This window comes from Pristis pectinata, chromosome 6, assembly GCF_009764475.1.
Source record: "Pristis pectinata isolate sPriPec2 chromosome 6, sPriPec2.1.pri, whole genome shotgun sequence".
In the NCBI taxonomy this organism is placed as follows: Eukaryota; Metazoa; Chordata; class Chondrichthyes; order Rhinopristiformes; family Pristidae; genus Pristis; species Pristis pectinata.
The window spans coordinates 1,039,648-1,053,217 of NC_067410.1; the positions used below are offsets into that span (position 1 = coordinate 1,039,648).

General features: G+C 44.5%; 1 protein-coding gene across 1 annotated transcript in view; it reads right to left on the reverse strand.

The window, feature by feature from the left end:
• The window catches only part of usp19 (ubiquitin specific peptidase 19), a 133,555-nt gene that overhangs the window by 38,621 nt on the left and 81,364 nt on the right, over nt 1–13,570 (reverse strand). The window contains 6 exon segments of the mRNA XM_052018449.1: nt 615–716; nt 3,032–3,142; nt 6,195–6,257; nt 6,259–6,305; nt 8,162–8,324; nt 13,188–13,321. Of these exon segments, the coding sequence (XP_051874409.1) occupies nt 615–716; nt 3,032–3,142; nt 6,195–6,257; nt 6,259–6,305; nt 8,162–8,324; nt 13,188–13,321 (620 nt within the window).

The following is a 13,570-nucleotide window of genomic DNA, read 5'->3' on the forward strand; positions in this document are numbered from 1 at the left end:
GCTAGCTCATTCTGGACCCCATGTGATCAAACCTTCCGGACTAGCCTACCATGTCAAAAACTTCATGTAGATAATGTTTACCACCTGCCCCCATCAATCCTCGTGGTCACCTCTTCAAAAAAACTATCAAATTTGTGAGACACGATTTCCCATGCACAAGGTCATGCTGACTATCCCTAATCTGGCCTTGCCTTTCCAAATGCAGGTAGATCCTGTTCCTCAGAATCCCCACAAGCATGTAGTTCCTTGGCTTGTCCTTGCAGCCCTTCTTAAATAAAAGCACAACATTAGCCACCCTCCAGTCTTCTGGTACCTCACATGGCTAGGGAAGGTACAAATATCTCTGCCAGGGCTCCTGGAATTTCTTCCCTAGCTTTCCACAATGTCCTAGGATACACTTGATTAGGCCCCAGGGATTTGTCCACCTTAATGTTCTTTAAGACCACCAGCGCCTCCTCTTTTGTAACATAGATAAGTATCCTGAAGGAACAAGTAATCCTATAGCAAAGGTGGATTCTAACACAGGAGAACTTTCAGTGCAGAGTTTAACTCACTTTCCCATAGCCCTCCCTAGTTTAATCCTAAGTCACCTTTGCAGAGTTTTAGGGACTTACCTCAGCTAGTCGGAGTGTGTCTGCTTTTACCTTCATGTTCCGGGAAACAGCTTCGAAGATGTCAGTGGCACTGGCATTCTCCTTGCTCACACTCACCAAGATCTATTAGCAGGACAGCAGAAAAGGAGCAATTAAGTTAACAAGAATACATTCAGAGCATCTTTGACAGAGTAAAGCTTTCCAAGGCTCTTCACAGGACCACAAACATATTTCGACACCAACTAACTAACTATTGGACAGTTAACTAAGAACTTGGACAAAAACAAATTTTTAGAAGCATCCTAAATGAGGGGGAAAAAAAGAGGTTGAGGCAGAGGAGTTCAGGAAGGAATTTGCAGAAGTCAGGACTCAGGCTGCTGAAGGGAAAGCCTTGAATTGTGGGGTGAATAAACCATGGAATCCATTGCAGGACCAGAACTGGAAGAGCACAGTGATACACAGGATAGAGGTGGTGAGAAAAAGAGTGGAGTGCAGAGTGAGTTTTACAATCAAGGGGACACAGATGTGATGGGAAATTCTCTACTTAAAGTAGTGTGGTACCAGAATCATCTAGCATGTTCTAAGCAAAGATTGAAATTACTGAACAACAAGCAGGTAAACTGATATGTTGACACAAGAGCCTGCAGATGATATGGTGAGAAAATGGTGTTGAGGCAGAGAGAAGTCATTAACTTACTGCATGACATAGCAGGTTGAAGAACTCCTACTTTTACTGTACATTTGTATGGTGGTGTGAATCAGGACGCTGACAGTAGAGGTTGGGATGAGATCAATTTTTCCACAATATGCAGATTGTAAAAGTAGTCAGGTAGCAACAGGAATTGAATCTAGCAGGAAGAGAAAATGGATAATAATTTGGGCAAATGAAGTAAGGCAAGGCAGAGAAGGATGATATTAGGAAATGGAAGAATTCAATCTTGGCAGACAGTGGGGTCATAATCTCATCTGCCTCCAGTCAGGTTTAGCCAAGGAAAGGAGGGAGCCTGTGGTTAGGGAGTGGAGGCAGAAAATTCAAGAGATATTCCACTGATGAAATACCATTATTGTTACCAAAGATTCTTGCAAATTTCTATAGATGTATGGTGGAGAGTGTTCTGACTGGTTGCATCACCGCCTGGTATGAAGCCTCCAATGCACAGGATCGCAAGAGGCTGCAAAGGGTAGTAGACTCAGCCAGCTCCATCACGGACACAACCCTCCCCACCAGATGACATCAAGAGGCGGCATCCATCACCAAGGACCCTTACCATCTGGGACATGCCCTCTTCTTGTTACTAACACTGGGGAGGAGGCACTGGAGCCTGAAGACCCACACTCAACGAGGAACAGCTTCTTCCCCTCCGCCATCAGATATTCTTGAACACTGCCTAGTTATTCCTTTTTTTTGAACTATTTTGTAATTTTTATATCTTTGCACTGTACTTCTGGTGCAGAACAACAGATTCCATGTCATAAGTCAGTGATAATAAACCTGATTCTGAGAGGTTTACAAATGACAAGAGATTGAATTGGCTGGGTTTGTTTTCCTTGCAGCAGAGGAGGTCACTGGACTGAGAAACACAAAATTACAAGGGCACGACTAGGATAGAGCAAGGAACCTTTCCCCATAGCACAGATGTCTATAATCAAAGAACAGATTTTAAGGCAAAGGGTGGGAAATTTAAGGGGGATCTGAGAAAGAACTTTTCCATCCAGGGAGTGGTTAGAGTCTGGAACACACTGCCTGAAGGAGTGGTGGAGGCAGAGACACTCACACTAAAATAGTATCTAGATGAGCACTTCAATCATTAAGAGAAGACTCCAGACCCAATGCTGGGAAATGAAATTAGTACAGATGGGTATTTAACATCTGACATGGACACAGTGGGGTGAAGGGCCCGTTCTTGTGCTGTACGACTGTATAATCTGTATTTTAGAACACCATAACTAGCAATTTTATATGCATATCTCCTTTGGGGGACAAACCAGCATCCCCTAAAAATTGCCAAGAAGTGGGATTGATCGATCTGAGCAAACTCCAATCAGGAGTTACAGCCTCTAACATCAAGAACAACACCCAAACTGGTCAAACATTGCAGTGTGTCTGAGGGAGTACCTTATGCACAAACGCTGCTGCATTTTGCTACCTTACAAGTGGTGATAATTCATTGTTGCAGAGTGCTTTATGATGTCCTGAGAATATGTGGAGCAGTACATAAATGCATACTTTGTTTCAAACAAAGAAATGCTATCCATCTATAATGTTTGGTATCAAATTAGTGACTTGAAAATTTACTTTAATCAAATTTACTCTTTCCTCATTTTTGTATGGCCCCACGTCAAAGCAGGTCTCAGCAGTTCCACAACTGAGGCTGGAACAGTACACATTGCTCCAACTGTGTATTGACCAGCTCTTCACACAGCAACACTGCTCTTACCTTGATTGGTTTTAGATGAGGCTCTTTAGCAAAAAAGAAAACAGTCAGCAGCTTCTGTTTCTGTGGCAGTGGGACCGATAAATAGAGGAAAGGATCAAATGTGATTGATACCTGGAACACAAAATACTTACAAATGAATTGGACACATTTACATACACAAACACAGGCAAAGACACATGCAGACAGACACTGAAACAGTGTCATCCCTCACTCAGACACCTTCACCATATCTAAAAGACAACAATGGCACCGGTTCCTTCCTTCAGACTGAAGTTCTCAGAAACTGCTCACAGAACCACCCCCCACCCCCGAATTACTCACAGCTAGCAAAGGAGAGTCCCATCCTAGTCGAGGATAAATTTTGAGTTCTAGCCACGAGAGGGTAATAAAGTAGCATCTTGTTTGTGCCTATGCCCTTATTCTCAGTATTTCTCTTTCAAATTTGTTTCAACATTTGAGCCCGCGATCTCACTGCATCACAGAGGGGGTGCTGCACTGTTGGAGGTGCCATCTTTCTAACAGGATGCCGTGGCTACTCTCCCTGCCAGGAGACGTCAACTGTCATCAGATACTGTACATCCAGGGCCTGTTTCTGTGCTGTATAACTCTATGACTCTATAAGAGATGTAGGTAGAATATTTTTCTCATTGTAGGATATCAAAGAGGGTAGGTTTGAGGTGAGAGAAAGGAGTTTTAAAGTGAATTTGTGGGAAAGATTTTTTGTTAAATACACAGAGTGATTGATATTTAGAACGTGTTGCCAGAGGAGGTGGAATCAGATACAATCACTATGGTTAAGAGGCACTTAAACAGGCAAAGTATACAAGGTTATTGTCCTACTGCAGGCAAATGGGATTAGTGTAATGGGCAAAAAGGTCAGCATGGAAGCAGTGGGCCGAAGGGCCCGTTTCTGTGCTGTACAGTTCGGACTTTAATGCTCTGCATCTTAAAATCCAGAAAATCTCTCTTGCCTTCAGTGGATCCTTTTTTCAGAAGAACTGGTAGACTGGAAGCCATTGCTTACGTGCAAGTTCTCTGGTTTGAAGTTTACATCCTTATATGGGTTTCAGGCTGTAACTTCAGCTGAACATCACCACCTAGTGTTATGTTGGGAATAAACAAGTCTGCATGCCAGCAGTTTAAAAGGTCAAACAGTCCCTTCTAATGGCAGTAAAGTTTGTCCAAATTACTTCCTTCTACTAAACCAGATAACTTAAATTCAAATAAAATCATTGTATTCAATATTTAAAAAGTTGCTAAATTCACTGTTGCAGCCTTGCATTTTCAGCTGTTCTTCTCTCTCAGCCAGCCAGTCACTATTACAGTACCAGTGACCTGGGTTCAATTCCCACCGCTGTCTGTATGGAGTTTGTATGTTCTCCGTGTCTGCGTAGGTTTCCTCCGGGTGCTCCGGTTTCCTCCCACATTCCAAAGACGTACGGGTTAGGAAGTTGTGGGCATGCTATGTTGGCGCCAGTAGCATGGCAACACTTGCGGGCTGCCCCCAGAACACGCTAGTCACATGTACATTGAAACACACACTGGATTCTGTTATCAGGCATGTGGACACTGAGCCCTGGCTCTGAGCTGGTCAGTGCGATCAGCATTCTGATGTTGGTCTGGGACGCTGACGTTCATTTGCCAATCCAGCCAATGGATTTGGAGGATTTTAGACAGTACTGGTGGTATTTCTCCAATGTAGACTGCCCCCATCTCCAAATCATATAAGAGGACAGGGAGTGAAGCGGCTCCCTTGACTATGAGGCTGCTGTCAAGTCTGAATGTCGTCTTCGAACGCTCTCTTTCTCAGCTGGCCAATGGAAACAGTGGTTAATATAATTGTCAACGCCTACCATTGCTGACGGGTGGCTCCCCAGCTATTAGAAATAATCCATTGATCTATATTTTCCTGGGTCTCATCGTAGATCTAGATCAGAGGTGCTATTGTCTCGTGGGGCTGGAGGGGTTGCAGGGAAAGGGTTAGGTTGGTAAAGGACCTTTGTCTTCTCGTAGTTTAGCAAAAAGCTCATTCTTTAGTGAAGGAGTAAACAAATGGCTCGGTGCTGTCTCCAATCCTTCCTCACAGCTAAAATTTTCCAGTCCTCATTAACCTCTTCTACACCCTCTTCAGTACAATCACATTTTTCCCGTAACATGGTGACCAGAACTGTACACAGTGCTCAAGCAGTGGTTGAACAAGCATACACAATTAGAGCATAACCTCCCTGTTCATATTTTACACCACAGCTAAGGATAGCATCCTGCATGCTGTTGTAAGCATTTTATCTACCAGCTACCTTTAAGCATCTGTGGATATTTCATGGTCCCTCTATTTCTGATTAACAGAAGCACCTCGGTGTTCCAAAAACAGTGCTCTGAAAGTAGCAACATGGGTAGATTGGCTGGTGAAGGCATATAGCATGTCTTCACAGGTCATGGCAAATGATATAAAAGTTCGGACATTATAGTTCAACTTTATAAAACATTGGTTAGACCGCACTGGGAGTTCTGTGTGCATTTCTGGTTGCCACACTATAGGAAGGATGTGATTGTGCTGGAGCGAGTGCAGAGGGGATTCACCAGGATGTTGCCTGGATTGGAGGACTTTAGTTATGGGGAGAGATTGGACAGGCTGGGCTTGTCTTCCCTGGGCTGAAGGAGACTGAGGGGTGACCTGATGGAGATTATAACAGGCATAGATAGGGTAGGTAGTCAGAATCTTTTGTCCCATGGTAGAGGCAGCAAAGAGGGCATAGGTTTAGGATGAGAGGAAGGAGTTTTAAAGAGGATCTGAGAAGTATTTTGTTTTTAAACAGAGCGTGGTTGATATCTGGAATGTGCTGCCAGAGGAGGTGGTGGAGTCAGATACAATCACTATATTTAGAGACATTTAGACAGGCACTTCAATGGGCAAGGCATGGAAGGATGTGGACCGTAATACAGACAACTGGGATTAGTGTAAAAGGTTGGCATGGACATTGTGGGCCAAATGGCCTGTTTCTGTGCTGTGTGACTATCAGGAGTTAGAAAGGGCCTTGGTTTAACTTCTCACTCAAAACACAGTTACTGTCCTTAGGGCAGTGAGTCTCCGAGGATGGACAACACTAACGCTTCAAAGCCCACTTCCTCCCCCTCACCACCCACACCCCATTTACCCGCTCACCTTGAAACACATGGGACACACCAGCTTGGACTTGTACTGGCCCTGGAACAGATCCACGATAAAAGGAGTCATTTCGCATCTTGTGACGTTCCCAAGCCTCCTCTGCCACCCCTAATGTGCCACATATAGAATTCAATGGACAGGACACATTGCAGATCAAAATAGCAATAGAACTCCTTTCTTCAATTTATACCACAGCAATCAATAGCAAAGTGAGATCACCTGTGCTTAATCTGCTCGCTAAGTCATTTGTATGGTTAGGAAAATGGGAAAGGATAAGCACTATACAATGAGACACTACAAAACTGAGGGAAAGCATCTTCCCGTGACGTCCAACACTGTAACCACACCCCCCCCCCCACCACCACCACCCCCCCCACCCCCACCCACCCCCCACCACCACCACCACCACCACCACCCACCCCCCCACCACCACCACCCCCCACCCCCCCACCCCCCCCCCACCACCACCACCACCACCCCCCACCCCCCCCCCACCACCACCCCCCACCCCCCCCCACCACCCCCATTTCTTTTGCTGCCTGTTACTAAGGTGGGACAAGGAAAGCAGATTCTCAGGCAACTCTTGCCAGCCTGGGGAACTAAACCCCAGGGATACTTCCTTGTTTTGATGAGAGAAAGAGCAGGAAATTCAAAGGCATTAAATCAAAAAGCGAACAGTATATACCACACCACACCACAAATTAATTGTATGTAGGGAAAAGCAGGAAGAAGTTCATACTATTTTTGGGACTGGGATTACAAAACTCCAGCAAAGTCTTGACTGAGAACACAGATCTCTTGCTCAGCCACATCTGGCCTCGTCCCCAAATATAAACCCACTGAATTTATTCAGAATAGTCTATAAACTGACCAAGACTTCTACAGCACAGAATAACTGAACTTACTGGAGACTAGGCACAGACTCAGCCACCAGCCATGGGGACCCGGAGGCTATCACAGCAACTAGGTTATATCTGAAAACACTACAAAATAGTGCTAAAAATTGAGCTTCATCAGTTGTATGTTTACAGGTTGTGGGCACATTAAATATCTACCTGGATAGCGGAGTTCTCAGGGATACCTGCCACCCTGGCCATTCCCTTTTCTCTCTTCTACCTTCTGGGAGAAGATACAGGAGCTGGAAAGCCCGGACGTCCAGACTCGGGAACAGCTTCTTCCCCACTGCTGTCAGACTCCTGAACCAGTCCCCTCCCTCACATCCCTTCCTGGTACTTTTGTACTTCTAACTCTACCTCTTTTGGTTAATCTGCTGTTGTCGCTTTAGCACTTTCATTTGTATTGCTTCAGTTTGCACTACAATCTTTGACCCATTCTGCTATTTTGTGTTTATTATTACCATGCAAACTGTGAGCTTCATGCAAGGAATTTCATTGCACCCTAGTGTATATGACAATAAACTAATCTCACCTTCTCCAAAACACAATTTTAACCCATCTCTGATGTCAGGTTAATGATATTTCTGCTGCCCCCCTTCCCCGTGGTAAGAGTACTACAGCAAGGGAGTAATGCTAAACATCTATAAATCTCTGGTTCAGAGGGATGTTAAGGCCTTGGAGAAGGTGCAGAGCAGGAAATGCCAGGGATGTTAAACAGTTATGTTGAACGGGAGATATGTAATTGCAATAGATGTCAGGTCATTATCAAAGAACCAGAGGGGAAAGAGGTTCGACCTTCCTTCAGTCTTTTCTCTAACAGAGTCACAGGCCTCTCCCAATAACTGGAGGTCCAGTTTTCCTGGCATCTTCTGAATACTCACCTTTGTAAACAGAATGGCCAAAACTACATGGTGACTCGACAAAGTATTTAACAAACTGACACAGCACTTGTACACAGAAGGCACGACTGAGGGGCTCATACACAAAAGCCAAACTGCAGAGAATGCAATAGTAGGAACAAATGCAGCAAAGGGTGACAGCTGCAGTTTCAGATCTGAGGTACCAAACTCACCTCATCGGGGCGCCCATCCGAATCCACCGTCTCCGTGTATGGTTTGTTCTGTATTCTATTAAGGTCCTCATGGAGGCCATCCAGCAGAAATGCCATAAACTCCTGCGCATCATGTTGTGCGTAACCAGTGAACTGGCTAGCTTTACTTGCCACTATAGCCTGGAAGGAAAGAGGGACGACAGATTGCCAAAACACATGGCACATTTATTTGCATCACACTGCAGATAGATTTACACGTGATAACGGGTAATCTCTCAGTTTACCCTTCTACACCTCCCCTCCCCTCCCGGGTGCCCTTTGCCCTGTGTTACAGTATCAGCGAGTGCCAGAAAATGACACATCAGAATTAAGATGTAACACTGCTTCTGTACATTGTACTGACTGGCCTGCTGAGCCTCTCTAACACTCCTCACAGGTTGCAGTGTTTGTGCAGTGACCTTTCCTAGTAGAGCGGTGGAAACTACCCACCCATTACACCTTTACAGTCTGCTTTGTAGCTCAATAATTTCATCACATATACTTCAGTTATAAGAACATAAGAAAACAAACAGTTGCAGGCAAATTGGCCCTCCCGAGCCTGCCATGCCATTCAACAATCACCTCTCACAGACACAGGAGCAAACTTGATTGGCTGAATGGCCTAATTCTGTTCTTATGGTCTAAAGGTAGAGCAGAATTAGGCCATTCAGCCCATCGAGCCTGCTCCACCATTCGATCATGGCTGATTTATTTTTCCCTCTCAACCCCATTCTCCTGCCTTCTCCCCGTAACTTTTGATGCCCTCACTAATCAGCAACCCATCAACCTCTGCTTTAAATACACCCAATGACTTGGCCTCCACAGCCGTCTGTGGCAATGACTTCCACAGATTCACCACCCTCTGGTGAAACAAATTCCTCCTCGCCTCTGTTCTAAAGGGACGTCCTTCTATTCTGAGGCTGCGCCCTCTGGTCCTAGACCCTCCCGCTGATGGAAACATCCTTTCCACGTCCACTCTATCCAGGCCTTTCAATATTCGGTAGGTTTCAATGAAATCCCCCCCTCATCATCTAAACTCCATTGAGTACAGACCCAGAGCCATCAAATGCTCCTCATACGTTAGCCCTTTCATTCCCAGGATCACTCTTGTAAACCTCCTCTGGACCATCTTCCTTAGATATGGGGCCCAAAACTGCTCACAATACTCCAAATGTGGTCTGACCAACGCCTTATAAAGCCTCAGCATTTCATCCTTGCTTTTCTATTCTAGTCCTCTTGAAATGAATGTTAACATTGATTTGCATTGGGCAGCACAGTAGCGCCAGTGATCAGGATTCAAATCCCACTGCTGTCTGTAAGGAGTTTGTATGCTCCCCCCATGACTGTGTGGGTTTCCTCCCACGTTCCAAAGACGTACATGTTAGTAGGTTAGTATGGGTGTAATTGGGCAGTGCGGGCTTGTTGGGCCAGAAGGGCCTGTTACCGTGCTGTATAAATAGTTTTTATTTAATACAAAAAAAAGTTTTTTTTTAAAACATTGTATTTACCTTCCTTACTACCGACTCAACCTGCAAGTTAACCTTTATGGAATCCTGCACTGGGACTCCTAATTTCCTTTGCACCTCTGATTTCTTAATTCTCTTCCCATTTAGAAAATAATCTATGCCTTTATTCTTTCCACCAAAGTTCCCTGCGCTGTATTCCATCTGCCACTTCTTTGCCCATTCTCCCAACCTGCCCAAGTCCTTCTGCAGACTCCCTGCTTCCTCAACACTACCTGCCCCTCCACCTATCTTTGTATCATCCACAAACTTGGCCACAAAGCCATCAATTCTGTCATCCAGATCATTAACATATAACACGAAAGGTAGCAGACCCAACACCGACCCCTGTGGAACACCACTAGTCACCAGCAGTCAAGCAGAAAAGGCCCCCTTTATTCCCACTCTTTACCTTCTGCCATTCAGCCAATCTTCTATCCATGCTCGTACCTTTCCTGTAATACCACATTTAGCAGCCTCATGTGCAGGACCTTGTTAAACAACATCCACTGACTCTCCTTTGTCTCCTCTGCCTGTTACTTCCTCAAAGAATTCCAACAGATTTGTCAGGCAAGATTTCACCTTAAGGCAACCATGCTGACTTCGACCTATTTTATCGTGTGCTTCCAAGTGCCCTGAAATCTCATCCTTAATAATGGACTCTAACATCTTACCAAGCACTGAAGTCAGGCTAACTGGTCTATAATTTCCTGTCTTTTGCCTCCCTTCCTCCTTAAAAGAGTGGAGTGACATTTGTGATTTTCCAGTCCTTTGGAACCATTCCTGAATCTACTGATTCTTGAAAGATCACTACTGATGCCTCTACAATCTCTTCAGCTACTTCTTTCAGAACCCTGGGCTGTAGTCCATCCAGTCCAGGTGACTTATCCACCTTCAGACCTTTCAGCTTCCCAAGCACCTTCTCTTTAGTAATAGCGACTATACTCACTTCTGCGCTCCGACTCTCTCATATTTCTGGCATGTTGCTGGTGTCTTCCACAGTGAAGACTGATGCAAAATACTTTTTCAGTTCACCTGCCATTTCTTTGTGCTCCATTACTTCCTCTCCAGCGTCATTTGCTAGCAGTCCAATCTCCACTCTTGCCTTTCTTTTACTCTTTATATATCTGAAAAAGCTTTTGGTATCCTCTTTAATATTATTGGCTAGCTTACCTTCATATTTCATCTTTTCTCTCCTTATTGCTTTTTCAGTGCCTTCTGTTGGTTTTTAAAAGCTTCCCAGTCCTCTAGTTTACCACTAATTTTTGCAATATTGTTTGCTCTCTCCTTTGCTTTTATGCTGTCTTTGACTTCCCTTGTCAGCCACAGTTGCCTCATCATCCCTTGAGAATGCTGCTGCTTCTTCGGGGTGAACTGATCCTGCATCTTCCAAATTACTCCCAGAAACTCCTGCCATTGCTGCTCTATCATCATCCCTGCTAGGGTCCCCTTCCAGTCAACTCTGGCCAGCTCCGCTCTCATGCCTCTCTAGTTATCTTCATTCAACTGTAATCCTGATACGTCCGACTTTAGCTTCTCCCTCTGAAACTGCAGGGTGAATTCTATCATATGATGATCACTGCCTCCAAGGGCTCCTTTACCTTAAGCTCCCTAATCAAATCTGGTTCATTGCATAACACCAAATCCAGAACTGCTTTTTCCCCTAGTGGGCTCGACCACAAGCTGATCTAAAAAGCCTTCTCATAGGCATTCTACAAATTCCTTCTCTTGGGATCCAGTAACTACCTGATTTTCCCAATCTATTTTCATATTGAAATCCCCCATGAGCACCGTAACAATGCCCTTTTTACCTGTCTTTTCTACCTCCTGTTGTAATTTGTACCCCATGTCCTGGCTACTATTCAGAGGCCTGATTATAACTCCCAACAGGGAATTTTTTTTTTAAACCCTTGCAGTTTGTTAACTCTACCCAGAAGGGTTTTACATCTTCTGATCCTATGTCACTTCTTGCAAAGGATTTGATTTCATTTTTTACCAACAGAACCATCCCCACCCCTCTGCCCACCTGCCTGTCCATTTGATAGGATGTGTATCCTTGGACGACTAGCTGCCAGCCATGATCTTTCAACCACGACCACTTTCTTCCCACGTCAATCCCTTCGTCACAACTAGTGAACCCTCCCTGTGCTCATATCTGACCCGTAAAGGACTAATTCACTGTTCTATCATCACTACTGTTTAACAAGCTGTCATGCACAACTTTGGAAAATTATTTTTTGAGAAATGCGTTTTGGCAAGTTAGCAGCAGCATGACATGGTGCAAGATGAGCAGAGGCTGTTGAGAACTTAGTTTCTGCTGTCACTTGCTGAGCACAGAGCCTGGGGAGGTAATCCTGGCTGCACAAAGCTTCCAGATATCATTATGCTTGAAACATCATTTCAAAATACACCTGACCCACTGGGAGCCACAAAAGAAGGTCACACAGTTCCACCAGCTAGTGCAGCACAGGCTCATTAGACTGATTCCTAGGATGGTTTGCCTTATGAGAGACTGAAAACAAATGGTCTACATGGTCTTGAATATGTAAGAAAGAGCAGTGACATTCAAGATGCTGAGTAGGATTGACAGGATAGATGGCAAGGCTGCTTCCACAGGCTAGGGTCACTAGAATTAGGGGCATAGTCTTAAGTAAGGGGTTACCCATTTAGTACTGAGGTGAGAAGTCCTCATGTAGAAGGCTGCAATTTTTTTTTTGGAGTTCTCTGTTCTGTGCTTGATCATGGCTCAGATGAATAGATTTCAATATGAGAATGAGGCAGAGAATCAGTCATCATCTTACTGAACACAGATCAACGAGTCTTTCACTACTATTTCTACAAACACAGGAGGAAACTATTTTGAGCCTTCTAGACAAATAGGGGGATGCCAGTCAACCCTCCAACCTGTTTCACAATTCAATTATGTCACATACAACTGAAAGATCAAATTTCAAAAAAAAAATCGAACAAAAGTCAATTTGGGGCAAGAGTTTTTGGAAAATTCCTCAATAATCCCTCTGCTTCCTCCCACTAACCCCCCCCCCCCCCACAACCATCTCCCAACACCAGTCAACTGAGACTATTCCAAGAGACAACACTGGCCATGTGTTATTTCACAGAATCTCTGCCTCAGTCAGATCTCTGGCAGAGCAAATTCCCACTCACTGCAAAACCCATAATTATTGGTATTCTTTGGCAGAAGGGTGCCTGCCCACACCCTTTTTTCCCCGTAAAGCAAGCTTCACACACACACAAAACATTTAAACCTCCCGATAACATAGCAATTTGAATTTTTAATTCTTAGAACCATACAGCACAAAACAGGCCCTTCGGCCCACCATTCTTCTTTCGGCCTTCAGATGACCAAGTCCAAGGAAGCTAATGGCTCATTCTTTCTCCTGTTTCCACTAGGATCTAGCTGTGCCCAATTTGCCAATATGCTGGTAGAGCTGGCAGAGTGTTTCTGCTGACACCAGGGTTTTGCTGAGAAGCGTTCACTCACCTTCAGCTTAGACGGCTGGTAGGCATGGTGTGTTCCCTTCCACAGAGCCCTGAGCAGCACTGCAAAACCAATGGCCAGTCGCCCGCCTGTCCCCAGAGGGTTGTTGTAATTTATTTCAGACTCAAAGGATTGATCTAGGTAAACACAGAAGCAAAACTAGTCAGAATTTTATCTTAAAGTCACTGATTAATCTTTCTTCATCAAGGGCTGGTATCAAATAAAATAAATAAACCCTGGAATGTTTAAGTATTAAAACCTGGCAAAACATTTCCCAACTAATTTAAGGTGCACAGCTGTGGACAAAAGCAGATGCTATTCTGAGACCACCATTTCCCCTAAATAGCATCAAGATCATTATCTGGTTAATTAATTTGCTGATGATG